This window comes from Suillus fuscotomentosus, assembly GCF_016647785.1.
Source record: "Suillus fuscotomentosus strain FC203 chromosome Unknown F5891scaffold_113, whole genome shotgun sequence".
Taxonomy (NCBI): domain Eukaryota; kingdom Fungi; phylum Basidiomycota; class Agaricomycetes; order Boletales; family Suillaceae; genus Suillus; species Suillus fuscotomentosus.
The window spans coordinates 113,949-138,672 of record NW_024539625.1 but is presented as its reverse complement, the minus strand read 5'-3'; the positions used below and the strand labels follow the sequence as shown (position 1 = coordinate 138,672).

General features: G+C 45.9%; 8 protein-coding genes across 8 annotated transcripts; 5 read left to right on the top strand and 3 right to left on the bottom strand.

The window, feature by feature from the left end:
* Positions 1 to 4,965: 4,965 nt before the first annotated feature.
* Positions 4,966 to 7,524, top strand: F5891DRAFT_1197062 (uncharacterized protein; the record flags this gene model as incomplete). The annotated part of the gene is made up of 4 exons (XM_041368422.1): positions 4,966 to 5,451; positions 5,504 to 5,794; positions 5,846 to 6,396; positions 6,630 to 7,524. 4 exons carry the CDS (start codon positions 4,966 to 4,968, stop codon positions 7,522 to 7,524), a joined length of 2,223 nt encoding a protein of 740 aa, XP_041218526.1.
* Positions 7,525 to 8,217: 693 nt separating this feature from the next.
* On the top strand, positions 8,218 to 9,672 carry F5891DRAFT_1197061 (uncharacterized protein; the record flags this gene model as incomplete). The annotated part of the gene is made up of 1 exon (XM_041368421.1): positions 8,218 to 9,672. One exon carries the CDS (start codon positions 8,218 to 8,220, stop codon positions 9,670 to 9,672), a length of 1,455 nt encoding a protein of 484 aa, XP_041218525.1.
* A 72-nt stretch (positions 9,673 to 9,744) lies between these two features.
* F5891DRAFT_1197060 (uncharacterized protein) lies at positions 9,745 to 10,856 on the top strand (the record flags this gene model as incomplete). Its single annotated transcript, XM_041368420.1, has 3 exons — positions 9,745 to 9,889; positions 9,944 to 10,104; positions 10,155 to 10,856. 3 exons carry the CDS (start codon positions 9,745 to 9,747, stop codon positions 10,854 to 10,856), a joined length of 1,008 nt encoding a protein of 335 aa, XP_041218524.1.
* A 382-nt stretch (positions 10,857 to 11,238) lies between these two features.
* Positions 11,239 to 13,837, top strand: F5891DRAFT_1282267 (uncharacterized protein; the record flags this gene model as incomplete). Its single annotated transcript, XM_041370525.1, has 10 exons — positions 11,239 to 11,583; positions 11,630 to 11,710; positions 11,758 to 12,235; positions 12,282 to 12,466; positions 12,513 to 12,888; positions 12,940 to 12,977; positions 13,028 to 13,201; positions 13,253 to 13,360; positions 13,427 to 13,590; positions 13,637 to 13,837. The coding sequence occupies 10 exons, from the start codon at positions 11,239 to 11,241 to the stop codon at positions 13,704 to 13,706; spliced, it is 2,019 nt and encodes a 672-aa protein (XP_041218523.1). The 3' UTR covers positions 13,707 to 13,837.
* A 724-nt stretch (positions 13,838 to 14,561) lies between these two features.
* F5891DRAFT_1068274 (uncharacterized protein) lies at positions 14,562 to 15,541 on the bottom strand (the record flags this gene model as incomplete). The annotated part of the gene is made up of 2 exons (XM_041363183.1): positions 14,562 to 14,933; positions 14,995 to 15,541. Coding segments are annotated over 2 exons (900 nt in total), but the record flags the coding sequence as incomplete, so codon positions are not given.
* A 350-nt stretch (positions 15,542 to 15,891) lies between these two features.
* On the top strand, positions 15,892 to 17,183 carry F5891DRAFT_1176624 (uncharacterized protein; the record flags this gene model as incomplete). Its single annotated transcript, XM_041365767.1, has 8 exons — positions 15,892 to 16,126; positions 16,181 to 16,222; positions 16,278 to 16,427; positions 16,480 to 16,580; positions 16,628 to 16,718; positions 16,753 to 16,808; positions 16,868 to 17,049; positions 17,102 to 17,183. Exons 1-8 carry the CDS (start codon positions 15,994 to 15,996, stop codon positions 17,181 to 17,183), a joined length of 837 nt encoding a protein of 278 aa, XP_041218521.1. The 5' UTR covers positions 15,892 to 15,993.
* Positions 17,184 to 22,484: 5,301 nt separating this feature from the next.
* Positions 22,485 to 23,190, bottom strand: F5891DRAFT_1197055 (uncharacterized protein; the record flags this gene model as incomplete). Its single annotated transcript, XM_041368419.1, has 3 exons — positions 22,485 to 22,664; positions 22,741 to 22,916; positions 22,965 to 23,190. 3 exons carry the CDS (start codon positions 23,188 to 23,190, stop codon positions 22,485 to 22,487), a joined length of 582 nt encoding a protein of 193 aa, XP_041218520.1.
* Positions 23,191 to 23,414: 224 nt separating this feature from the next.
* On the bottom strand, positions 23,415 to 24,210 carry F5891DRAFT_986322 (uncharacterized protein; the record flags this gene model as incomplete). The annotated part of the gene is made up of 3 exons (XM_041377744.1): positions 23,415 to 23,621; positions 23,668 to 23,994; positions 24,046 to 24,210. 3 exons carry the CDS (start codon positions 24,208 to 24,210, stop codon positions 23,415 to 23,417), a joined length of 699 nt encoding a protein of 232 aa, XP_041218519.1.
* Positions 24,211 to 24,724: the final 514 nt, after the last annotated feature.

Here is a 24,724-nt window from a genome sequence, read left to right as displayed (position 1 = left end):
CTCTAGATCCTGAAAGTACGTCTTTCACTAGACTCGGACGCTGGCGATTGGCGACACCAACGCCAAACTTGGCATCCTCGTCCCTAATGCTCACAGGCTATTATGCAATGTATAGGTAGCACAACTTCGGATAGGCTCAGTTCGACCAAAGGACTCGGATGACATGATAACATTTGTACATTTAGAACCACGCAAATACTGAGCGTAGCGTAGTAGCAAAAATAACAGACAGTTGCGAGGAAACAGAATCAACTCACTTTTGTCGAGCATCCTGGAGAAGTCGCGTGAAGTGTGTTATGCAAAGCGGTTGTTTGGATCCAAAGGATTTGCCAAACAACGGCAGGTCTAGATTAGTTTGTTTCAAAAGTCGTGTAATGTGACGCATAGGTGAGAGAATATGAGTACCTTCAATAAAACTAGCACGTCTGGAGTAGTGTTAATTGTCTTGAGTGATTGTGATATGTCGTAGTGTTGTGGAGAACTGGCACGGTGCTCTAGAATTGTTTATCGGATGCGAAAGCGGCTTTCCGTCGGAAAGCCTTAAAAAGTCATACAATTTTGGTAGCAATATGATGTTGGATTATATAGCCATATCTACGATCTCAAGGACTTGACAAACGAGAACATACACCAAGGTTGAGAAAAGTGGATATCTATCCATTTGTTCCTGTGATCACGCTCCCCTGCAGTCTTGCCACAAACTTTGATCATACTCCTGTATTTTGATATAATTCATACATATTCCATCGCGAAACAAATATATTTGGGTATCCATAGTATTACAGTGCGATATCCAGATTATATTTGATTACAATAGCCATGTCTACAATATCAAGGACTCATTGGTTCACTGATGAGTCTGTGACTGGGAGTAGATCATGTCATACAATCGCAGATTAGGCAGTGCTGTGTGAGCTCGGGTCAAAATTTCCAAGAGATGTACGCCAGACTAGTCACGAATCTAAGTGCTGGCAAAGATTTCGTGTCCTCGATTCCCGTGCTCAAGTGATATATATTATATATATGCGGCAGTGTAGGTACGTTGAAGTAGGAGTTGCACATTCGGGGTCTCCACGGTCCAAACACTAGTCAATTGATCACAGCTTGTCTGTCTCGCTCTTGCTCAGGCCGCTGGCCCCTGCTTCAACGTGTAAGTTTTGTAGTCTGCCAATGACTTCTTTGCCTATCCGACGGATTCATTCGTACAGGATGAAAGCTTACTGAAACACGATACCATCAGAATCAGCCTGTGGGCGCACAATCAGAAATGCCACTAGCGTGTCACAGGTTTATTGCCAGGCTTATTGTCTCCCGTGTGTAATTTCTCTTTCGATTTGAGGATGGTGTCGTATAGATATTCAAATATTTAAACGTTGCATCAATCATGATGTATCTGGCAGTGCAATACGTCAACATCACATAGTAAGTGCACAATGTATTGAACATGATGCGCTTTGGATTGGATTCGTTCTACACTTACCTTCTGTTTGTTCATCGTTTTCGATACAATCATAATGGCCCAATGATCCAAGTGTACGAGGTGCTATACCGCAGAATGGCCATTATTCCATAAGAGTACCCAATCGGAGGGATCCTACGCCTCCGGGCGCAATCAAATACCGATCACCGCCATGCTGATTTTGGTGATACTACAAGGGCTGTACGGTGGTATATCTAGCACGAATGCTGTTGTTATACACCACTAACCTTCCCCACTCGCTCACACCCATCCTCGAACATGACCTACGTCTTAAATGATCCCAGTTACTGGCCGTATATCAGTTTCAATACTTTTGTAAGCTATTGGACAGGTTTGTCGCAATAAAATGTCTAGATCCAACGTTGACTTTGTGGTTTTGCAGTTGCCGCCGCCGCCGTGGTGGTACATGATTGGGGTGAGCAGGACAGTGTTCGAAAATCGCTGATATTCTCATGATATTTCCAGTCTTAACACTCGGACAAGAGGTACGTCGATGTTATCGCCGGAGGAGTTAGCTCACTAAGAATGGTGTCATAGATTGAACTCATCTGGGTAAGTAACAAGAGTCCCATATCAGAGGAAAACAAGAGCATGCAATGATTTCGCGACAGAGACAACGCTGGTCTCTCATGACCGTGCTGTATTTGATTGTTCGTACCTCATGTTTTGCTTTAGCATGGTGGGCAACTTGTGCTGACTCCAAAATGTTCTAGATGCGCTATACTGCAATACCGTATTCTGTGTATGTGTCGAGATCAACAACTTTGCACTGTGCTAATAGCTCATCTCTGACAACTAGCGCCAATGTTCTGCGTATGTCTCATATGCGCTGTGTTCCATTTTTCTGATCGGCGGCACACAGAAACTATGCCATCGGTATCGCTGACAGACGCAGTGAGTATTCTGCAACCATCTCATTCCCATCCAATCAATACGCTCATATGTAGGGGTGAGTGAGATCCAAAGCGTTGAACTTGGCTCAACATAATGACTCAATAGATGTAAGTAAGAGTCTTTAATACTGTGCGAGGGCGTTCACTAATTGAGAGTTTTAGGCGCTATCACGTACTACACAACAAGTGGGACAATTGTGGCCTTGACTGCCATTTTGGGCGGTAAGTTGTCCAGGTGCAATATCTCTGTGATATTGACCTGACTGACACACGATGCAAGTGATCATGATTGCTCGGTTATATGCCATGTATCATGGATCTAGGACGATGCTTATATTCCTTGTTATTATCTTCCTGGCTGTAAACATCGCCTGCGCAGTAATCGCGGTAATAGGATTCAACGATGTTGTAGCAGGTAAGTTTTACTGTTGACTTGAAGAACACGGCTCATTGGACAAACACCAGTGAAGTTCATACTCTCTGGCACGTATATGTGCTATTATACATTTGGAGGGGACGAGCAGCTTCTGTTTTCGATGACTTGGATGCTCGCCACTGTTTGGGAGGTCCTCGCATTATGTCTTTCAGTTTGGGCTGCTGTGAAACACTTCCGTGAGCTGCGACGACTCGGCCCATCGACAGGATCGACCATCGGGGATTGTTTCACAGTGCTGATACAATCTCACATTCTTTATTTTGCAAGGTGAGCTGATAATGTGAACCGGTTGTATTTTTGTGCTCAAGTTCGGCACATGTTAGCTTTGTCGGTGTGTCTTGCGTCCAGCTTTCTTCTCTCTCTCCAGAATTCTCGGTGCGCTGGCCTGTTGCTGATATCTGCGCATAACCACTGCTCATCTGTTCCATAGAATTCAGAAATCTATTGGAGTTCAGATACTCAGTGGTTCTCTTCAAATTTTATTCGTCGTGCAGATATTTGTGCTGGGACCACGCCTCATCCTGAGCGTTCGACAATACCACGCCAAACTCGTGGCATATTCAGACGCAGAAACTAGCATGAATTCGATTGTTTTCCAGGAGCGTATACATGTATCGACTAGCAGTACCGTGTAGGGAGATGCTTGCCGAGTGGTCTGCAATGAGGAGACATTTGATCGAGGATCCGTCATAGTATTTATTTAACATATAGGGTTTCGAAGTAGGTCTAGGCAAAGCTATTTCTTGTCATATCACTACTGGAACGAAGCGCTTGAACCAAGTGGTAAGGGGAAATTATCCGGAACGTCCAGTAACCAAACTGGTCGTTGATAGCCAATTTTTAAATACAAGTTAACGAAAATCAGTAGAAGAGTCCTGACATTTGCGTGTTCGTGGAGTTTCACTGCCTGAATATATAAATGATGAAGTTACTGCGAAGCCTGAAGCCAGATGGGTGATAACTCATCGCTGCTCAGATGGGCCACGGGGAATGAGATGAATGAATTGCATAGACCCGTGGCTCGACTGTACGTCTCTCTCGCGAATGAGCATGACAAGGATATGGGTCTGCTGAGTGATAAGTAGAGAATCAGAGAATGTCAAAAGGCCTCAAGCGTACCTATCAAACTACACACCACATCAGTAAACTACAACTTTCTCACAGAGGTCACACACATGGGGCCTCACAACAGTAAGTCATGAGGCTCCACAGTTCACACAGGCTCACAGTTCATAGCGACACAACAATTACAGTCGCTCATAGCTAAACAAGACTCACAGTTAAACAGGGCCAAGGTCATAATCTAGTACTATAAAGTTGTTTGACTTGAGGCTCAGCCGGACTCGAACAAAAGTGTGACAAGAATTGATTCGGAACATATGGCTCAAAGCTACATAGCATAACTATGGAAATACCAAATATATAGACAAGGACAACATAACACAAAATGATGATACAAGACCTCGAATAATCAATCAAGAATTATTCCAGAACATCGCCCGTGTAAACCTTCCAAGTGTGAAGCATTAGAATCAACAATATTGCAAGAGAAAGGACACACGTACCACGCAAACTTGATGGACCTTGTTCTTGTGACGGACGACTGGGAGGGATGTGGGACCAACCGTGGTCTCTAAAAACAACTCTCATACATCCCAGCCCAATATGTGTCTGATCTATCATCTTCTCGGCTGCTGCTGCACGGACTCTGAGCAGGCTCGCAAACACCTCATTTTCCCGTATCACGCAGTCTGCAAGCTCTTTCTGAGCGAGGAAGACATCGTGCTTGGCTCTTGCAAGATCCAGCACAAGGCTTGCCTCGGTGTTAGTTGGTTCATGGACTCCGGGCTATTCCAATATAAGGTGTGATGAAAAATGGCGGAAATGACGACTCGGATGGACTCACAATTGAATTTACAGCTTCGAGAATTTCGTATAGGTCACATATACCACGAGGTGCTCCCTCATTGTATTCGTTATTGGAGCGAGAAGAATCATCAGGGCAGGAAGCAAGTGCTGACAGTGATCACAAAGTAGCGATATTAAACTTGAGTGATGAGGATGACATGTCAGTATCTGGAAAATGCCGAATTCAAATCTGATTTTGTTTCGCTAAGTCCGCGACTCAGAGATATCAATATCAGCGCCTGAGCGCCATGGCACTAGTTCCAAGTCATTGCCCATCGTGCGGAAAGCAATTCAAGGACCATACCTCCGTCGCTCGTCATATGAGCCAACCTCGTTCTGGGTGTAATAGCTGGCTAGACGACTTAATCCAACTCAACTCCATCTTGCCACCTAGTACGGAACATGATCCCATGGTGGTGGACGACATCAATGACCCTCAAGTAGATGCGAGTTCCTATGATTTTTGGAGTCAAGGAGAGGATTTGGACTCTGAAGGTGGAACTTGGGACGAGGACAGTGAGGTCAAAGCAACCGACTACTTTCCGGAGCCCCCGCTGGCTTTCGAAGAGGGTTACACATTTTTAAGCTTATTCGATGCTGACGAAAACAGTATATATCGCAAAACAAATCTCTACTATCCATTCAGTGGTAGGAGGGAATGGCGACTTGCCGCGTGGCTTCTGCGTTCGGGCTTAAGCATGGAGAAAATAAATTCCTTTCTAGCGCTAGAGATGGTCAGTGTTTGATTTAATATTGCGATGATCACTTCTCTGAGACGGTACTTAGATCGATGACCTACCTTTATCCTTCCATTCAGCAAAAGAGCTACATGGTCGAGCTGAATCGCTGCCTAGCGGTCCGCGTTGGAAGTCCCAGGTCATTCAAACGTTGCATCCCACAAAGTCTCCGGCTGTTCTTTACTGGCGGGATCCTCTTGAATGTATCGCTACGATATTCAACCATCCTTTATTTTGCAATTGTCTCGACTACACGTCTCGCAAGGAGTATAGCACAACGCAGAGGCACTCTCGGATATATACCGAATGGATGACGGGTGATCATGCCTGGGAGATGCAGGTATGTATTAGTCCCTCTTGAAGTCATCATCTCATTTGTTCTTGAAGTCAGCGCTTCCCCGTGGTGCAACTCTCCTCGGAACTATTCTATCGTCGGACAAGACATGCATTACTGCATTGTCAGGCGATCGTGTCGCTGCACCCTCTCCTCATCAGCCTCGCCAACATCTACATGACCACGCGGCTCAAATCATCCTCCAACGCTTTCCTTCTCACTGCCCTACTACCGGTCACAAAATTTGTTCACAAAAACAAACGAATGAGAGGCGTGTTGCAGGATCGGCTCGTTCACAATTGCTTGAACATCGTACTCGAACCGTTGAAGCTCGCTGCTCGAAATGGCGTGATGATGTCAGATCCTATGGGTCGCAGTCGTTACTGCTTTACTATGCTCGCTAGCTATATTGCTGACACCCCTGAGGCAATGATGCTGGCATGCGTTGGTGGAAAGACATCTCCAGTGACGATAGCAATGTACAAACAATTCGGGGATCCCTTCCAGCATGAACCCCGGACTCGAGCAAAAACTCTTGAGCAATTGAAAATCGTGCGCTCACGTGCTTGTCCAGATGATCTCGAAGCATTTTTCCGTGAGGCGCAGAAGTTTCAGCCTAAATGGCGTGGATGAACCATTTTGGTGGGACTGGTTACTAGCAGAACCGTCCCGGTTTTTTACACCCGAATCGCTTCACCACATTCACAAGGAGTTTTGGGACCATGATGCGCAATGAATTATCCTTGCAGTGGAAAAGTCTGAAATAGATTTTCGTTTTTCAATCATTCAGCCCACTACTGGTTATCGGCACTTTCATACAGGTATCTCAAAACTTAAGCAGGTTACAGGCCATTGTCACCGAGACGTCCAGCAGTCAATTATCGCAGGTCAGCGCGGATGCAGCACCTCCCGGTGTTGTTGTTGCTGTACGCGCACTCATGCACTTTCGATATCTTGTGCAGTCGCCGTCTATTGATGATAGGGATCTTACTCGTATCACAGCCGCACTGGACGAGTTCCATGCGAACAAGCACGCGATCATTGCTGCTGGTGTCCGCCAGGGCAAAGGTGGTAAAGTTATCGACAACTGGCATATTCCAAAACTCGAACTTATGCAGAGTATCGTCCCCAGTATCCGCAACTCCGGCGTCATTGCACAGTGGTCTGCAGATGTCACTGAACATGCGCACATCACCGAGGTCAAAGACCCTGCAAGGTCCAGCAACAACAACAATTATGACCCACAAATCTGTCGTTACCTTGATCGCGCTGATAAATGCAATCGATTTGACCTCGCCACAAGCCTGTTAGATCACTCGGAGGACACGGGAGTTGTTGGGGAGGAATTTGTCGAGGAGGATGACGAAATCGATTATTACACGGATGTCATTCCCACAGAGCTACCATCCCCAACTCGAAGACCTGGACAGCCTCGTCCTATCACGGATTACTTTTCAATTGCCAAAATACTCCAACAGAAGGAAGTTGGATCGGTACCTGTCCCACTTCGTTCTTTTGTCGTCAGACGCACTGCTCTTCATCTCGCTTATGATCCATCCATCAAGAACACCACTGTCGATGAAGTTGCGATCATGTTCGGCCTTCCTGACTTGCGACCTGCTATTGCTGATTTTCTTTACCGTGAAGCGACCTACGGTAGTCACATTCACTCGATAGGTGGTCCTAGAAGGGCTGCGCATGACGCCGAGCTCCCGTTTGACAAAGTTCAAGTGTGATTTAAAGTTCGTTTGCAGGAGACTGAGTTTCACGATCCTCATATCATTCGACCCGCTCAAACGCTTAATTGCACACCGCCTAGTGACCCTTGGACATTAGGTCGTTATGATACAGTTATCATTCAGACCAGCTCAGGGCACTCCTGGCCTGCCAGCGGCCTTTCAGGTACATTCTTTCTGTTTTTCATGGTAATCTTCACTAAGCCAAATAATGATCCCCTGCAGGGCACTCCATTGCGCAAATTAGGCTCGTCATTCGCCCTGTTGGCAAAAGCAAGACACGATGGGCATGGGACGATCAGTACTTAACTTACGTCCAACGTTTTGATATTTCCAGTGAACACAATCCGACCACTCAATTGCACACAGTGAAAAGAGCAAAACGCTCTAATGGTACACGGATGGGCAACATCATTCCAGTCTGTCAGTTTAAAGCGCCTGTCCATCTCATTCCTCGTTTTGGTACTACTGCGGACACGCGTCTCACGGCGTACAATAGCATGGAACACGCCACGGAGTTTTGGCTGAATTATTTTTGGGACAAACATACCTTTTTTGCACTATCCGAGTAGTACTTGCACCAAGTCTATACTTGATATGCACCATTTTCGTAGGCTAAAAGATATACTTATGTACTTCAGTATTCCGTTGTTGAATGTCATTGTTGCTCTTACCTGGCACTAGCTTGAAATCATGGCACCCGCAGAACACAGTAAAACTGTAGACTTTGGGATGAAGTTAGCATCGCTGATGTCGGCTCCTCGCGTCAGTGATGTGCCTACGCTGGATAAACTCACCGATCTCGAGCTTAATCACTTAATCGTTGAAGAAGAAGAACCAGCCGATGCTGAGCAGCCTCTCAGCTATATATTATCATGGATTTTTAGGACATTCACCCTTGAAGTCCCAGACGTCACAGAGCTCCAGGTTCCATTACATAAAATTCGTTATCGTGACTCCAGACTACACGATAAATTTGCTCACCTTGATGAACAGTCCATGGTTCCCTTGTATGACGACGTCAACTGTAGATGGAACTGGGCCCTTCCAAAGTCGCACCATGAATCTGGCATTGATCAACTACCCGATCTTGAAGAGGATGGAGACGGAGAAGAGAATAGTGGGGGAAACTTGGAGTTTGGGAGTGGGGAGAGCCCATTAACTCAACACCCTCCGGGGGTCAGCACTACTGGCAATGACAGCCCCAAACCACACACATTGGAAGATATCTTCTCGGCATTCTTTAACATCACATGTGCTGCTGTTGCCCAGAAGAAGCGAACAGAAGTTATGGTGGCAAACAGCGGAGCAGTCGTTTGCACTTGGAGTGCATGCAACTCCGTGCGCCCCGTGAAGGATCAAGAAGTCATGCGGAAGCCTGACCTTGCATTGTTGGACGACGTGGAGGCTCGCTGGGATACCATTAAAGCAGTTTGTGAGTTGACGTCGCAAGTTTACACACCCACAGGCACAATTGGAAAGACGATTGACAACAAGGCTTACCTTCTACTGAGACGCCAACCTTGGAGGCGTTTTGTCTTACTTTGCTCCCTTACCAATGGATATCGCGAACTGCAAGTCCACATGTACGACCATGCAGGTGGTGTCATGACGCCTCCTATCCATATCGACAATGCTCCAAATCGTTACCTGCAAATCTTATCCAGCGTCGTCTTCGGTAGTCTTGAGTGTATTGGGTATGATCCTTCCATCAGTATATTTACGAAGACGCTTCGCCCCGCTCAACTCGAAGATCCAACTTCTCGCCCTTCTACGAACAGACCACCTGCACAAGGTCCCCAGGCAGGAAGTCTGATTGCAGGCACTGCAACACCCGAGTCTGCCTTGGGGACAGACTCAAACATGGAGATGTCAGATGAGGAAAGCCTCCCCATAGACCCCCCTCAGTTAGAAATACCCCAAGATCCCCTTCGTGCCACTTTTTCAACCCCGATCGGCAGGATCATAGTCAACGACCATGCATATGATATTCTCGAACTCATATTCTTGAGTCAGGGGCTCGTTGGGCGCGGTACCGTGTGCTATTTAGCCAGGAGGAATGGTAAAGAATACATCATCAAGGATCATTGGGTCCTTGGGGGTAAAGATGTTGCGTTGAATGAGGTTAAAATGCTGGGGGAGATGTGAGGGGTCCGTGGCGTGCCAGAACTGGTCGAGTATTGGCTTGTCGAGATCGCGCCCAATGAGGTTGACGAAACGATGAACTATCGATACAAGGTTTTTGGAAGTATCAGAGGCACCTCTCATATGCATGTTCATTTGGTTTTGAAACCTCGTGCACGACCTTTGCATGCATTCCGGACAAGAGTAGAGCTGGTGAGCGCTCTTCGGGACATCGTCAAAAGTATGTATTTGTTTATGTCTGATCCGCTCTGTGTTCTAATGACATGTTTCTCAGTTCAACAGACAGCGGTCGAGGAACGTGGAATTCTTCACCGTGATTGTAGTGTCAATAATGCTATGATTGAGGATGATGGCAATGGTACCAACGGACTCCTGATTGATTGGGAATTCACGGTGCATATCCATGCTGGCCAAAAATACGTTATCGGTGGGACGGTCAGTACTAGTTATTCTCTACAAGAATTCATGCTCACAGCGAATGTTAGGGCACATTGCCTTTCATGTCACGTTCACTTCTGTGGCAGCTTTCAGAGGCTGTTGGCGACCCTGCAACATCTGCTTGCAGCTGGAAGGTGAAGGTTGCCACGTCTTCCCTTACAAAACCGCCCCCCCTCATCCTACATCACTACCATGATGATTTGGAGTCGCTTTTTTACGTCTTGGTGTGCATCTGCATTGAATTCAGGGGTCCTCTTGGAGTTAGACGTGATCTCTCAGCTGATAGGAGTCAAGAATGGCTACCGCATCTATGGTCCACCAGCACGTTACAAGTTGGTGGCGATGTGAAGACTTCGTTTTTTTTTCACCCAAACGCGCACAAACTGCAGAAACAATTCCACCCCTACTTCAAGACACTACTCCCACTCGCAACGGAATGGTACCACCTGATCAGGAACAAAGGACAGTCAAATGCAGTAACTTTCCAGGAGGTCCTCGATCTGTTGGATACACATCTTGCCAAGCTTCCGAAGGACGAGCCTTCCCCCGAGCTTCTGTTCGCAAGGAAGGTTATTGCAGCGCTGCCGAAAAAGAGACAGGCCAGTGACTTTGAGGAGGGTGATCGGGTTGATCATCATCTCGACCAACCATCCCAACCATCAATTACTGAACGTCCTAACCAGATTCCTGGTCGGATGGGCTGGACAATGGAAGTTATGCCCCAGTCCAAACGTAACAGAACTACATAATTTACTACAGTCGTCGTCACCTTCATCCATACTAGAGTAATACCCCCTCCTATGTATACCGTTTTGACATTGAAATATTCTCACGAGTCATAATATCTCACACCCGTCCCTAACTTGATACACTCACTACACACATTTACTCCCAGCCTATCGACTGACTGACTCCTCATATGAGACTCTTGGACTCGGCTAGCTTCTCATCAACCCCATTCGCGACCCCCGGGCTGCGCTGTATTACATTTGGTGTGCTTCAAGTTGTCCAATGATGTATTTACTTATAGTTATTTTCAAGCGCTTTTCAAGCTGCGATGGTGGATTATATTTAAAAGTGAGTATCAGTAAGTTATAGGTCCAGTGGCTCACTTCTCCCCCTTCGCTAGTCATGCCTGGAAGCCCTAAGAAAAAGAGAACGAAGTGCAAAGCTACGGACTCTGATCTCAAGGCGCTTGAAGGGCAAACAGCTCTAGCAAAGAGAGCGCGTGCTCGGGCTAATGCACCATCTGCATCAATTCTCGATCAAGGAGCTGATTCACAGCCTCCTCGACGATCAGGACGCCCAGGCGCAGGGACAGGAGGTAGGGGAGCTCAACTGGAGAAACTGGGCGATATCTTGCATGCTCCAGTGCGGATCAGCCAATCCAAGGGTGCCACCTCCCTTGATCCGAACGCTCCTGCAAACCCTCTCGCTCCTGAACCGACTCGCAAGGGTCGCGGGAGTCGTTCCAAGGTATCTTTTCTCTTTGTTCGTGTTCAACAATACTAAAGAGACATAGAAGAAACAACCCCCTCCGCCATATAGCCCTTTGGTGGAACCAGACACCACGACTCTGAAATCACGCTCGAAGAAAAACAAGGTGAGTTTCTACTGTGTGAACAATCACGTATTAATTCATATATGCAGGATACTGTCGTTTCTGCTCCGAGCTTCAAACTCAACCATCAGCCAATTTTTTTGCAGTGGGAAGCTGGGGGACGATACAGATTTTCGCCACCGATTGTCCCTGCCGGTACAGAGCCAGATCTTCAAGCATTGAACAACTCCTTTGTGGCCGCAGCCAAGAAGGCGCACGCCCTGCCCGATTCCCATTCTTCTTTAAGTCAAACTCATGTTACTGCTCTTAACATATCCCAACCTCAGGTTCCTGTCACTACTCATAGCGTCCAAGATCCTATACTTTCCGGGACCAATTCATCTGCGATGCTACCAGATGTGAATTTTTACCAGAACTTAGATCCTGCCCTCCGGCTGCCTGTACCGCAAAGTATAGAATCTGAACAGTCTGACACATCAAAAGATGATTCATCTGGCTTGGATGAAAGTAGCGGGGACGAGCAAATTGGTTGGGGAGAAGTTCACGGGCGTCATAGTACACACCCTGGTAAGTCGCTGCCTATTTACGTTCAGGTTGAGCTGAACAGCGACAGGTTTTCTGAGAGAATGCTTACCACCTCAACCTCGGGTAGTCACCGCTCTCCCAACAGATTTCGAATTTCAGCACTCTCGTGATGAAGGTGATGAAGCAGCTGAAAACATTTTGGGAGTTGTTGATGATTTGAGTGAGGATTCGAGCGATGATGGTACAGCGATGAATCAAAAGAGTGCTCCCCAGGTATAAGTCTACTACTCTTTTGGAGTATGCTAATCTGTTGTTCAAGCCGAACGACATTTTGAAGCTTCATCACGAAAGAAACGGTCACCCCCAACTTCCTGATCCTGCTCTCCTGGAGCTTCTCTGTGTTGCTGAGGTCGATACCTCCAACCCAAAGGCGAAACAGAAACGGAAGCGGACATCGAAACATAAATCGAAGGTGGTCGATGGATCCGACAATGAAGAGCCAAAGGCCACCCAGCTGGGTTGGTATGGTCCACGCTGGAAGAGTTTTCTCGAGGACGCGAAGGCGGAGTGTCGTACTCAGCAGGCATTGGAGAACCCTTTCCCAAGCCTTGTTCATGATCTGCCAGTTTCAATCACAGAGTCTCTCTCAGCCTCTCTTGTGCAATGGCTAAAAAACGGCCAACAAGTTGACGCTGGTAAGCTACTATTTCTCTCCAGATATTCTACTGACTCAGGGTATCCACCAGGTGTGTGGCCCGCTCATAAGCCTGACATGGCGAGACTGGTGCGTATATCCATTTTGTAGTGCGCTTCATATCTTATTTGTTTTTTTAGCTGTATGATGACTTGGCAACTTGGCGATCTGATCTCAAAAAAATCGTCATCTCCGTTACGCCTTCAGCATACAGTCTTTCCCCACCAGTTGACATTCCCGCTCAAGAGCGTGCAGCTTGGGTTGAGGTCGCCGCCGCAGAATTACTGGCCGATGGTAGATTTCTCCGCCATGGAGTCGACGAATTGGGGAAAACCAAGAACTTTGCTCACCCTGCGCTTCTTTAGGCCATCATTCTTTTTTACTATACTGGGTCTTATCGCATTGCTCATAGGCGACCAGCCATTTTTCGGAAGGAGGTTCCATTAAAATGCCTAGCTCTCGTTTGCACCGCGGTACGTCCAGGATATTGACGTTTCAACATTCTGACACATTACTTTCAGTTTCATTGCGTCTTCCAGGGCCTCAAGAAAAACGGCAATGGCAAGTCTTATTCAAAATTTACCTCGAAGGAGTACGAGTCCATCTATCATTCGATGCTTGAGCTACTTGATGCTGTCATGAAAGACCCATATCACGGTCCGAAGCTGGTGCAGCAACTCCGTGAATGGGCCAAGATTGGATGGTAAGGAGGCTTTTACATAGTGTTCAATACTGATGAATTTATTCAGGGCAGAAACATCGAAACTCGACGGCGTTGACACATCCAAACATCGCCACCTGCGCGTCCAACTCGATTGAGTTCTCCCGTCTCCTGGCAGTGTCAATCGTCACACATCATATTCTTGCGCATATACTTTTACCTTTTTGCTCGTTGTCTGCTAGTATCGTGTTTCGCGCTGATTGAATTTATTGTCGTTTGTTTGCTACTATTGTACCCGAGTCGAGTGAGCTTCTGAGTCATTTGTGAGTATCTGTGCGAGCATGGACAGATCTGTACAAGACAAGACAGAAAAATGAGCTACTGTACCCGAGCCGAGTGAACTTCTGAGTGGTTTGTGAATATCTGCATGAACATGGACAGATCTGTACAAACAGACAGAAAAATGATGATATTCAAGACCTATTTGGTCCTCACTAGGCAGGTTTGTGAGGGTCTGTGCAGAGGTTGACAGAAAAAGCTCTACTGTAGTGAACTAGCTAGAAGGGACCAAGCTGTGCACATGGCGCACTGTCCAGATCTGGACAGATCTGGACAGAGCCCAGTGATTTACTGATGCAGTCCATGGCATAGTAATGCATTAAGTCTGCTACTTAGAAGAGTGAACTCATGCATTAACATTGCTCGTTAGCATGTAATATGATGCATGATAATATGCTCACTAGCAGACAGTACCTGTCATTCTAAGCCTGCCTCTCGTATGTATTGTTGTCAGATCTCAGATGGTGCCGGTGAGTTTGCGGCAACTTAAGGCTCAAACAGTCAATGAAAGCCGGTGAATGTGACATTGAGCAATATGCATAATATAAGGTACACTATGCATCAGGGAAAGCCTCTGCCAGGAAATTCACCGAAATATTCAAACTCGAGCTTAAAACGGTTGAATTCCAGGAAATGTAGTATTTTCACAGAAATCATTGTATTTCAGATGAATGTAGTTGATTCTAGTACTAGTCAGATAATAGTTAAATAAGCATGCCTGTCGCTGAACGAGTTTACGAAGAAGGTAGAACAAAGCTCCAGAACGGTACTACTGGTCCATTCACGAGGTGCTACAGGGCCGAATTTTGGAATAAGATGTACACTCCTGCGAATATCAGAAATGTCAATGATGCTTGCCAGACGCTCTCCATTACGAATGAGGCGGGAAATTTTATACAAACCATGGTTTGCTTCAGGCTGCCCGAATGGCGTGAACCATTCCACATATGCAAAGTGGGTAGGCAAAATTCCAGGTGTGTGAAATAAGGCAGCTGTAGCCTGGCTTGTCAGCGTGAAGATGATGCGCACTTGTGCAACACGATACCCTGATATTGATGATCAAATATTAGCATGATGTTACAAGGGATTAGTACAAAAAACACGCACCATCAACACCTGTCGTCCCACCACCATCTTCGTTAACTAAAACCGTGTCGAAGCGCGCAGGAACTATCTGCCTTCTTTTGTCCTTTCGTGGTGGCTGACAGTGCACTGAATCCACGGTAACGGTTGAATCACGATGTCCGTGAGCATTGATTGCGTGGAACTTGACCCTATGGAATGCGGCAACAGTCTGGAAGGGAAGGATGACATGGGAAGCTTCTTGTTCAAGTTGCGCTGGAGAAAGGCCAGGTTGATTTGTGCGAACGACATAACGAGCTAATGCTTCAGTGAAAAAAGTGGCGCCATAGTCGCGAACTACACTATCCAATGGAACACGTCTAATAGTTGGGTGTTTTGTCATCTTGATCGAGCGACAATAGTCCATGTCGGGCGGTAACCTGTCTTGTGGAGGAGGATCGCCAGCAAGGCGCCATTGGACAAAATTATTGTGCCATAACATCTTCTTGCGTCTTTCAAGCCAGAGTGTCATTTGCGTATATTCGTCTTTATGGTTAGTAGCTCTGTAAGCATCCTTTGCGAGATCAAATCTTCTTCATCATAGTTGCCAAAGTAGTCCCCTGTAAATTCAGTTAATGCTGGTGGTTCAAAGTCGCTGTGATCATCATCTGTATCCATATAAAAACTAGAATGATGTTGAAATAGAGCTGCACATGGCGGATTTTTCGTAGTGGCAAGATGATGAGAATGGCCAGCGAGCTCGAAGTTCTTAGCGCAGCCTGGGCAAGTGATCATTCTGGTGGTAAAAAAACAAGGGCCATAACAAAGACAACCTACAGCCACAAACAAAGCTTCAAGCAAAGTTCAGCGGACTACGAACTTTGTCAACCCTGCCCATGCAAAGTTCAGCGGACTATGAACTTTTTTCTTTAACACTGCCCACCAACTTGACCGCTACATTCTTTTTACCCTCAGCGTCCTGTATCATTCAATTTCATAGCAGTACACTCTTTGAAAAGAGAAAACACTCATTCACCTTTTAAAATGCCTCCCTGTCCATCTGAGATAGCTGCTCAGAAGCGGAATGCTAAAAAGAAAGAGAAAGTAGCAGCAAGACAAGTGTCTTCCGGCACTGAGGTCGTAACCCCAGACATAGCTGATGACATCGCAGATAGCAGTGAGTACAGAGGCTGTCATAATCAGACCCAAAAAAACTCACATTCTCGCAAAGAGCTGCAATGGTCTTCAAAGAAAAAAGCACTGGAGCGCAAAGGTGAGCGCCTAAACCCATATTGTGCAAAAAAAATTATGCTACATACCTATGTCAGTCTGGAATGATACAACCAGCAATAATCACAAGCGTGCACCAACGGTGACTGAGCTTCTGTCTGCGCCTGCAACAAAGTCAGTAAGGAAGACACTGAAAGCAGTCGAAAAGACACAGAAAGCAGTTGAAGGTGGTGGTCGTGAGAGAAGCAGTATGTGTGGCCTCTTTAAAACTGAGTCGAAGTGATACTCAACTTAAAATAGGTGTAGCTTCCACTCTCACGAGTCACAATGGTGTGTCAGTTGACACCGACGACTCTGCGAGTGAATATGGTATCAGCGACTCTGAATCCAATAAGTCAGATGTCAATTAGTGTCATGTTTCATTGTCGATATTGATGTCACTGCCCAGGGTAAAGTCCTTGGTGATCAACCTTTCTGCGACGAGGCCATGATCGATACGCTACATCAGTCATTGTTCGACGGCGAAGAACTCGATCGGAGTTCAATCACATGAAGATTTTGTGTCGGTCTTAGATGGCAATGATGAGCCGGAGCTCCCCATAGCTATGGTTGCCTTGATTGCAACTGTTGTATGTTTTTTATTTGTATTTTCTAGATGAATACTTACTAAATGTGACGGTTGTTGCAGATCTATGCCATACTGATGGACTGGAGGAGCGGCAATCCACCATCGAGCTCTCAAGTCAAATCATTCAATGCTACTGTCTACATTAGCGTTTACAAAGCCCATGAAGCAACCCTCACTCGAATCTTTGAAGGCGGTAAAAAGAAGTATCATGCGCTGATGGCACGGCTTTACAAGGCTGTCTGGTGCGTTTCATCATCCTCTGATCGAATGCCTGCCATTAACATACTATGTTAGTGTGTCGGACAGTGTGTTGCTGCCATCTGGTGCGCTGAGCAACTTCGACTACCTCGATCTCAGTGCAATGTCCGAGGATTGAATTAAGGTTGTTGTGCCATGTGCACCCGCGGATACCCATGTATTACTGATCTCACTTTGTACATTTTGATAGTCGTTCGTACATACTGACAGGCCATTCTGATCCAATATAATGTTGATTTTCGTGTATTTTGACAATGACCGACGAGTGAATTCGAACTAATTCATTAGTATTCAGAAGAAATCACTTGGAATTCGAACTAATTCGTTGAAACTATGACCGGACTTAAATAAAACAGTAAAACATGATTTCGCTGAAAATCAAAGGAAAACCAGGGATTTACTGGAAATTACCTCGATTTCGGGGGGAAGGCTTTCCCTGATGTGTGGACAGAAGCATCAGAAGGCAGTACATGTATCTAAGCAACGACACAGGATTAAGTTGACATTGTTGCAGAGTCAATCGACGAAGTGATATATGGAAACAAGAAAAAGCTTTCCTTGAGCTGCCCGACAAAATATTATCTTGCATCACGCTTCGTTGACCATATATATGTGGAAGTCTGACTCGTCTATGACTCGATACATCAACTTGATAACTATTAGTGTACTTTATATACAAATGTCCAGATTAGCGACCATACATGCCAGCTGGCACCGCATTTGCAAAATTCATGACCTCATGCAATAACATCACTCGTATTTTCACGCAACGAATATTCATTTGATCGATGTATGCATCATGATAATTAACACTTCATTTCTACTCGTCCGGAGCCACAGGAACAAACGTACCATCCTCCGTCGGCGGACATGGATCCTAGGTGTAAGAGTACTAGTGGCGCTTCAACATATCCAGATTTGCCACTGGCAAGATCAAACACGGTTCCTCGGTGTCCGACCTCCGCTCTCCTCCTAGTACCTGACATGCCATTCGTGCCTTTCGAGCCACTCTTGTACGAAACCAGGAATTGCCAAGGGAGCTGGACATCCTTTGGGTCAGCCTGTAACGAGTCTAAATGCAGGTTAATTAGTTCCTAGAGTGCATCAAGAAGCAGGCCAAGACAGGAATCACAGCCAAGAAAGAGGAACCACTAGACGGGATATCCTCAAATGCGAACGCCAATCTCGGGAATGCCGACTGTCGAAAATTGGATCCAGACAGCTGATTGTGCGAGACTCCCACAAACGATACATGAATCTATAGGAATGTTTGCTCGTGAGTTCCTCGTCGTCCAGTACGTCGCTTGGATCACCGTCATAGATGACAAAACAATGATCTTGGCACTCTAAGGTGTAGATGCCGGTCGAAGCCATATGGTAGTATGTGTTTGGATGCTCGTATCCTGATGGTGAAAACTTGTAGCCTCTTTGACTCCGCATGCAACAGTCAGTGCGTTGAACAGCTTAGATCATACACATACGTTGGTGTTTATCAATGCGACTGCAAAACACAGTCCTTCCTGCTAAGCACGACCGTAAGAGTTTGAAAGTGAAAGTGCCCAACGAGATAATCTGGACCGGACTCGGGCGAATAATTGTGAAGGGAAGAATATTGGGTCGCAGGGAGTTAGAGCTTATCATAGACGCAATCTCATAAGGAAAATCCCGCCTTGAACATTAGAATTGATGATTTGATCAAGTTGGGGTCTAAACGCGAGGACCAAAGGGCATGGGTTATATATGAAATACATGTCTAAGCTCGAGTCAAGTCCCCAAGAGACGTACGCCAGATCTTTAGGAAAGAATCTAAGGGCTGGCACAGATTTCGTGTCCTCGATTCCCGTGCTCGAGTTAAGGCTATGCGTACGGGAGACAGACTACGTAGGAGTTCCATGAGACTGCACATCCGGGGTCTCTACGGTCCAAACACTAGTCAATACGTAGACTAGGTTTCACCGCGCTCGCGTTAAGCTTGCATCATGATCACCGTGACAGCTTGTCTGTCTTGCTCTGGGCTCAGACCGCTGGCCCGCGCTCCAACGTGTAAATCTTGTCGTCCGCCAATGAATTCTTTGACTTGGCGGACTCACTCTTACAGAATGAAAGCTTACTGCCACACGAAACCATCAGGATAGCCTGTATAATCAGAAACAGGGCTTCTAACTTGGAGTGACAGGCTTATTGTCTCCCGTGTAAAATTTCTCTTTCGAGTTGAGGATGGTGTCGTATATGTATCCAAGATATGTCAATCACGAATCATCAATCATGATGTATCTGGCAGTGCAGTACATCACCATCATGTCAAGCGCATGATGCATTGAATATAGTGCGTTCTAGACCAGATTCGCTCCATCCTTGTTATATCTCTGTTCATCGTTTTGGATAACCCAATAGTTCAAGCGTACGAGGCGGTGGATACATTTTCTCCACTTCGACCTACTCTGTACGTTTCTTGTCCGACTTCTCTGGTGCTATGCCGCAGAATGACCCTTTTCCATAAGAGGAAGACTGTTGCGCATCGGTCCCGGCCTTGCAATTCTATGTATATGCTTGTCTCGATCACGTCACGCTTAAACCTGTGTTAGATTGATGGGTGCGATTTCTCTTTCGACCTAGTATGTATGGCGTCTTAGATTGAACGGTGGTATATCTAGCCCGAACGCTGTTGTTATAGACCACTGACCTTTCCCACTCGCCTACAATTATCTTCGACCATGACCTACGTCTCAAATGATCCAAGTTGGTGGCCGAGAATGAATCTCGTTATGTTTTTCAGCTATTGGGAAGGTTTGTTGCATCAAGATGTCTGGAGCTAACGTTGACTTGCGATTTTGCAGTTGCCGCCGGCGTCGTGATGGTATATGATTGGGGTGAGCAGGACGGTGTTCGAAAATAGCTGATATTCTCATGATATTTCAAGTCTTAACATTCGGACAAGAGGTACGTGAATGTTATCGCCGTAGCAGCCAGCTCGCTAAGAATGGTGCCATAGATTGAACTCATCTGGGTGAGTGACAAAAGTCCCGTATCAGAAGAAAACAAGAATGCAATGAATTTCCGACAGAGACAACGATGGTCTCTCATGACTGTGCTTTATTTGATTGTTCGTACCTCATGCTGTGCTTTAGCGTGGTAGGCAACTTGTGCTGACTGCAAGATGTTCTAGGTACGCTATATTGGAATACCGTATTCCGTGTATGTGTCGAGATCAACAACAGCTTTGCACTGTGCTAATAGCTCATGTCTGACAATTAGTCTCGGTGTTCTACGTATGTCTCATATGCGCCGTGTTCCATTTTTCTGACCGGCGGGACACAGAACTTATGTCATCGGTATCGCTGACAGATGCAGTAAGTATTATGCAACCATCTCATTCCCATCTAATCAATACGCTCATATGTAGGGGTGAGTGAGATTCCAAGCATTGAACTCGGCTCAACATAATGACTCAATAGGTGTAAGTCGGAGTCTTTGATACTAGTGCGAGGCTAATTGGGAGTTTTAGGCAAGATGACGTTCTACGGAGGGAATGGCATAGCTGTGGCCTTGGCTGCTATGTTGGGCGGTAAGCCCTCAGGTGCAATACCTCCGTGATATTGACCTGACTGACACACGATCCAAGTCATCATGATTTCTCGGTTGTATGCCATGTATCAGCGATCTAGAACGATGCTCGTGTTCCTTGTTATTATCTTTCTGGCTGTAAACATTGCCTGCGGAGTGATCACGATAATAGTACTGGTGGATAGTGTGGGAGGTACGCTTCACTTGTTGACATGAAGAACACGGCTCATTGGATAAACACCAGAGGAGTTGATCCTCTCTGGCACATATATGTGCAATTATGAATTTAAATTGAACTCCGAGCTTCTGTTTTCGATGGTTTGGATGCTCAACACTGTCTGGGAGGTCCTCGCATTCTGTCTGGCAGTTTGGATTGCTGTGAAGCACTGGTGTAGCCGGCGACGACTCGGACCATCGACAGGATCGACCATTGGGGACTGTTTCAGAGTGCTCATACAATCTCACGTTCTTTATTTTGCAAGGTGAGCCTGTAATGTGAACGCGATTATATGTTTCTGCTGAAGTTCCACACATGTTAGCTTTCTTGGTGTCTCTTGCCTCCAGCTTGCTTATTACTCTCCAAAAATCGCGGTGCGCTGACCTGTCGCCAATATCTGCGCGTAACCACTGCTCATCGGCTCTATAGAGTGCAGATTCTATTGGAGCTATGACACTTAGTGGTGCTCTTCAAATTTTATCGGCCGTGCAGATGTTTGTGGTGGGACCACGCCTTATTCTTAGCGTTCGAGAATACAACGCGACACTCGTGGCATACACCGACGTAGAAGCTAGCATGAATTCTATTGTTTTCCAGGAGCATGTACATGTATCAACTAGCAGTACTGTGTAGGGAAATGCTTGCTCAGTGGTCTGCAGGGAGGAGAAATTTGGTGCAGGATCCGTTGTGGTATTTATTTAACATATTGTATTCCGAAGTATATTTGAAAGGCCCAGGCAAACCTATTTCTTGTTGTATCCCTGCAAAAGTATCAGTGAACCACCAATTGTGAACTTTTAGAACTCTGGCATACATATTTTGATCATAATAGTGTCACCCATACAACTGCAAATCATGCGTCGGATGTGAATGAATTAGGGCCCTTGCAACGATTTGTTTTCATCTTGCCCAGCAGCACAACTGTAAGTAGTGCTGCTGCGGTTCGGTCCAGAACCACATCAGCAAAAAACCCCTTTTAATATTGGCGAAAATTGGATCATATTTTGTAAAATGTAGAAAATCATGTACCGTTTTCCCGAATGTGCGTCAATCCAATCCAATATTCAGCAAATTCGACTAATGTGTTAACTGAGCCACAGAATTTGCGCAAGTGAGGGAAAATTGTTTGGTACTGTTACAACATGCTACATGAGCCCCCAGCTACCAGACCGCCCTCTGCCACCTTGCATGGCAATGACACGATAACCGGACCTTTACACACGGGCGGTTTGGGAGTTTTCCATTATGTGAGATTGGTTTCAAAATGTCAGTGATAAAGTTAGCGTTTTTACAATACATTTTGACTCAGTAAAGATAAAAAATTTGGATGTGTGCCAAAATCCCAGGCAAAATTCTACATTTTATGTACCATTTTGAGCGCTATAAATTACAAAGTTTTGAGCGCAGGAAAGTTTTCCTCAGAATATCGTGTAACTAGGGACATTTTCCAATTGCAGAATAATCAAATTTTTTGCAAGTTAAAATGGGGTGCATAAAATGTGAACTTTTAGCATGAGAAAAATGACGTGGGCACTCATTGGGCACTCATTGGGCATTCATTGGGCACTCATTGGGTATTCATGTATTGGGTATATTGTCGAGTACAGGGAGTCTGCGAGAGTATGATATAAGTGTCTATCAGAATCTACTTTCCTCCATGAGGCATATCTGATCGAACCACAAAGTGAAGCTAATCCTAGCAGTAATCGCAATCTCAACAGTATTCTTCTTCATGTTGCACTTTGCGATAGTCATGATCTCACCACGAGTGTCGCCATCCAGGACGAGACACTTTTGGTTTTTTTTGTGCAGGTGGAGCTGGACTTAGATCAGTGACGGGGATATGATAGTGCTGAAGCACGGCTCTGGCACCACCATTGGATGTACAAAATACCATGATGCAGCCATCAGGTGTGGGTCCATTCTCACCGCAGAACAGGTCAGGACAAGCTGTAGATACAAAGCAATTATGCAGTCTGCCTCCCATGAAACTTGGTGACACTTCAAGCACCGCGTGATGACGAGTCAACTTCAATGCAAACTCCTTGTTCATCAACCAAGGTAATGGGCCTGTAATAAAATAAGCCAAATGTTAATAAGTCTACATTAGAGACTCACTGCCGTTTTGAGACTTCTCCTTTATATCTGCAATGGCGTCCTCAATGTCCTCTGCATTATTAGCAACCCAGGGGTCATATGTCTTGACATCAGCAGAAAGGCTATCTGCCGAATCATGGTTGTTATGGCCAGACCAGTTGGACCACTCGCTGGAGCTGGGATCCATACTAGAACTGGATGGGACTACGGGATCAGGTGGAGGGGTCTTGCTTCGACATGGCGGCATTATATACGATTTCTTCTGCATCTCGCAGAAAGAAATCATGTCCACACCTTCGAGTATTGCACCGTCTAACCTCATTCCGTATCTTAAATAGTCGTGAATAAAAATTAATACAACAATATGAAATGTGATCACCTAGTAGCAATGTCCTCATGTTTAACTGTAGTGCGTGCTTGCCCATGCATGGAAACGGAGCAGGTATCATGAGCGAGTTGGTATAGCGTGGCTCAGTAGCCCTTCCGTGCACCTCTGAGAATAAAGACTTCTTTACCAATGATGTCGCGAAATGAATGTGGGTTCACGACTTCTATCTCGTCCCCGATTTGAAGAGATTCAGGCTTGGGGAGAGGGTCGAAATCTGGCTGCATTGGCGGCCAGGATTGAAGAATGTGAGTCAAAGGACGATGAGCTAGATAGTACTTCGATACTTCCACCTATGTAATGTTAGACAGGTTTACGGGATGTTCTATTTACACATACCTCTTTGTTGGTGGCTTCTTGACACATGTGAAACAAGTCATCAGACTTCTTAATGATGTACCCTTCCAGACCTGCGTGAGCGCCCGCTATGACTCGAACCGTGTCGCCAACCCAAAAGACACGCTCAATGTCCTGGAGTCGAAATTCCAGTTCTTGTCCATGTCCATCAATGATGAACTTTAAGCATGTGGAGCCAGATGCATGGTTTGTCGAGATGACCGTGCCAATTTCTTGACAGACTTCTCCTGTGATAGGCCTGGCCGAATCACCAACGCGCAAGAACTGCAGTGAAAAGGTCTTCAGAGTTTTCTTGAAGAAAGGTACATCCTACCCGGACTGGAGATGTAGTCGAATGTCATTAGCATGAGGGGAGGCGACCAGCTCCAGACTGTCGTGGCGAAAGTTCTTCAGCAAAAGTCCCGTATAGTATTGTTCTCCTTTGTACAACCATCCCATGACTTTATCACCCTGAAGAATGTCAGACACTGTCTTGTCATTCGGCAGGCGAGCTCGGTCGAGCAGCGCCACAGATCTCTTAGGCATGTTGTAGGGGAAGTCATGTGGGGGAATCAATACTGTAATGAAGTTGTTTGATTGTTCGGGGTCAAAGACATAGCCAATGTTGCCCTTATATTTTCCCTGTGTGATCTTCACCCACCCGGGGTTGGGAAGTGTAGAGCGTGAACTGTTCGACCGCTGCTTGTTCTTCCTCCGAGATGTGAGTATAATCTTTCACGGAGGAAGTGGGGCATTCTCATACCTGTCGGAGATGTGATTGATCACTGCGGATAACCTATCCTTGGCCGATGAAGGTCCTGGCAAGTGTGTAAGGTTCAATAACCGCACAGAAGGGCCATCATCACCCTCCACCTGCGAGTTTCCTCCTCCTCCTCCTCTTTTCTTCCTCCTCCACATCATCATCATCATCATCATCATCATCATCATCATCATCATCATCATCATCATCATCATCATCATCATCATCATCATCATCATCATCAGACACCTCATTGTCAATAAAGGGATTTTTTAGCTACATGTATTATTTAGTATAGAA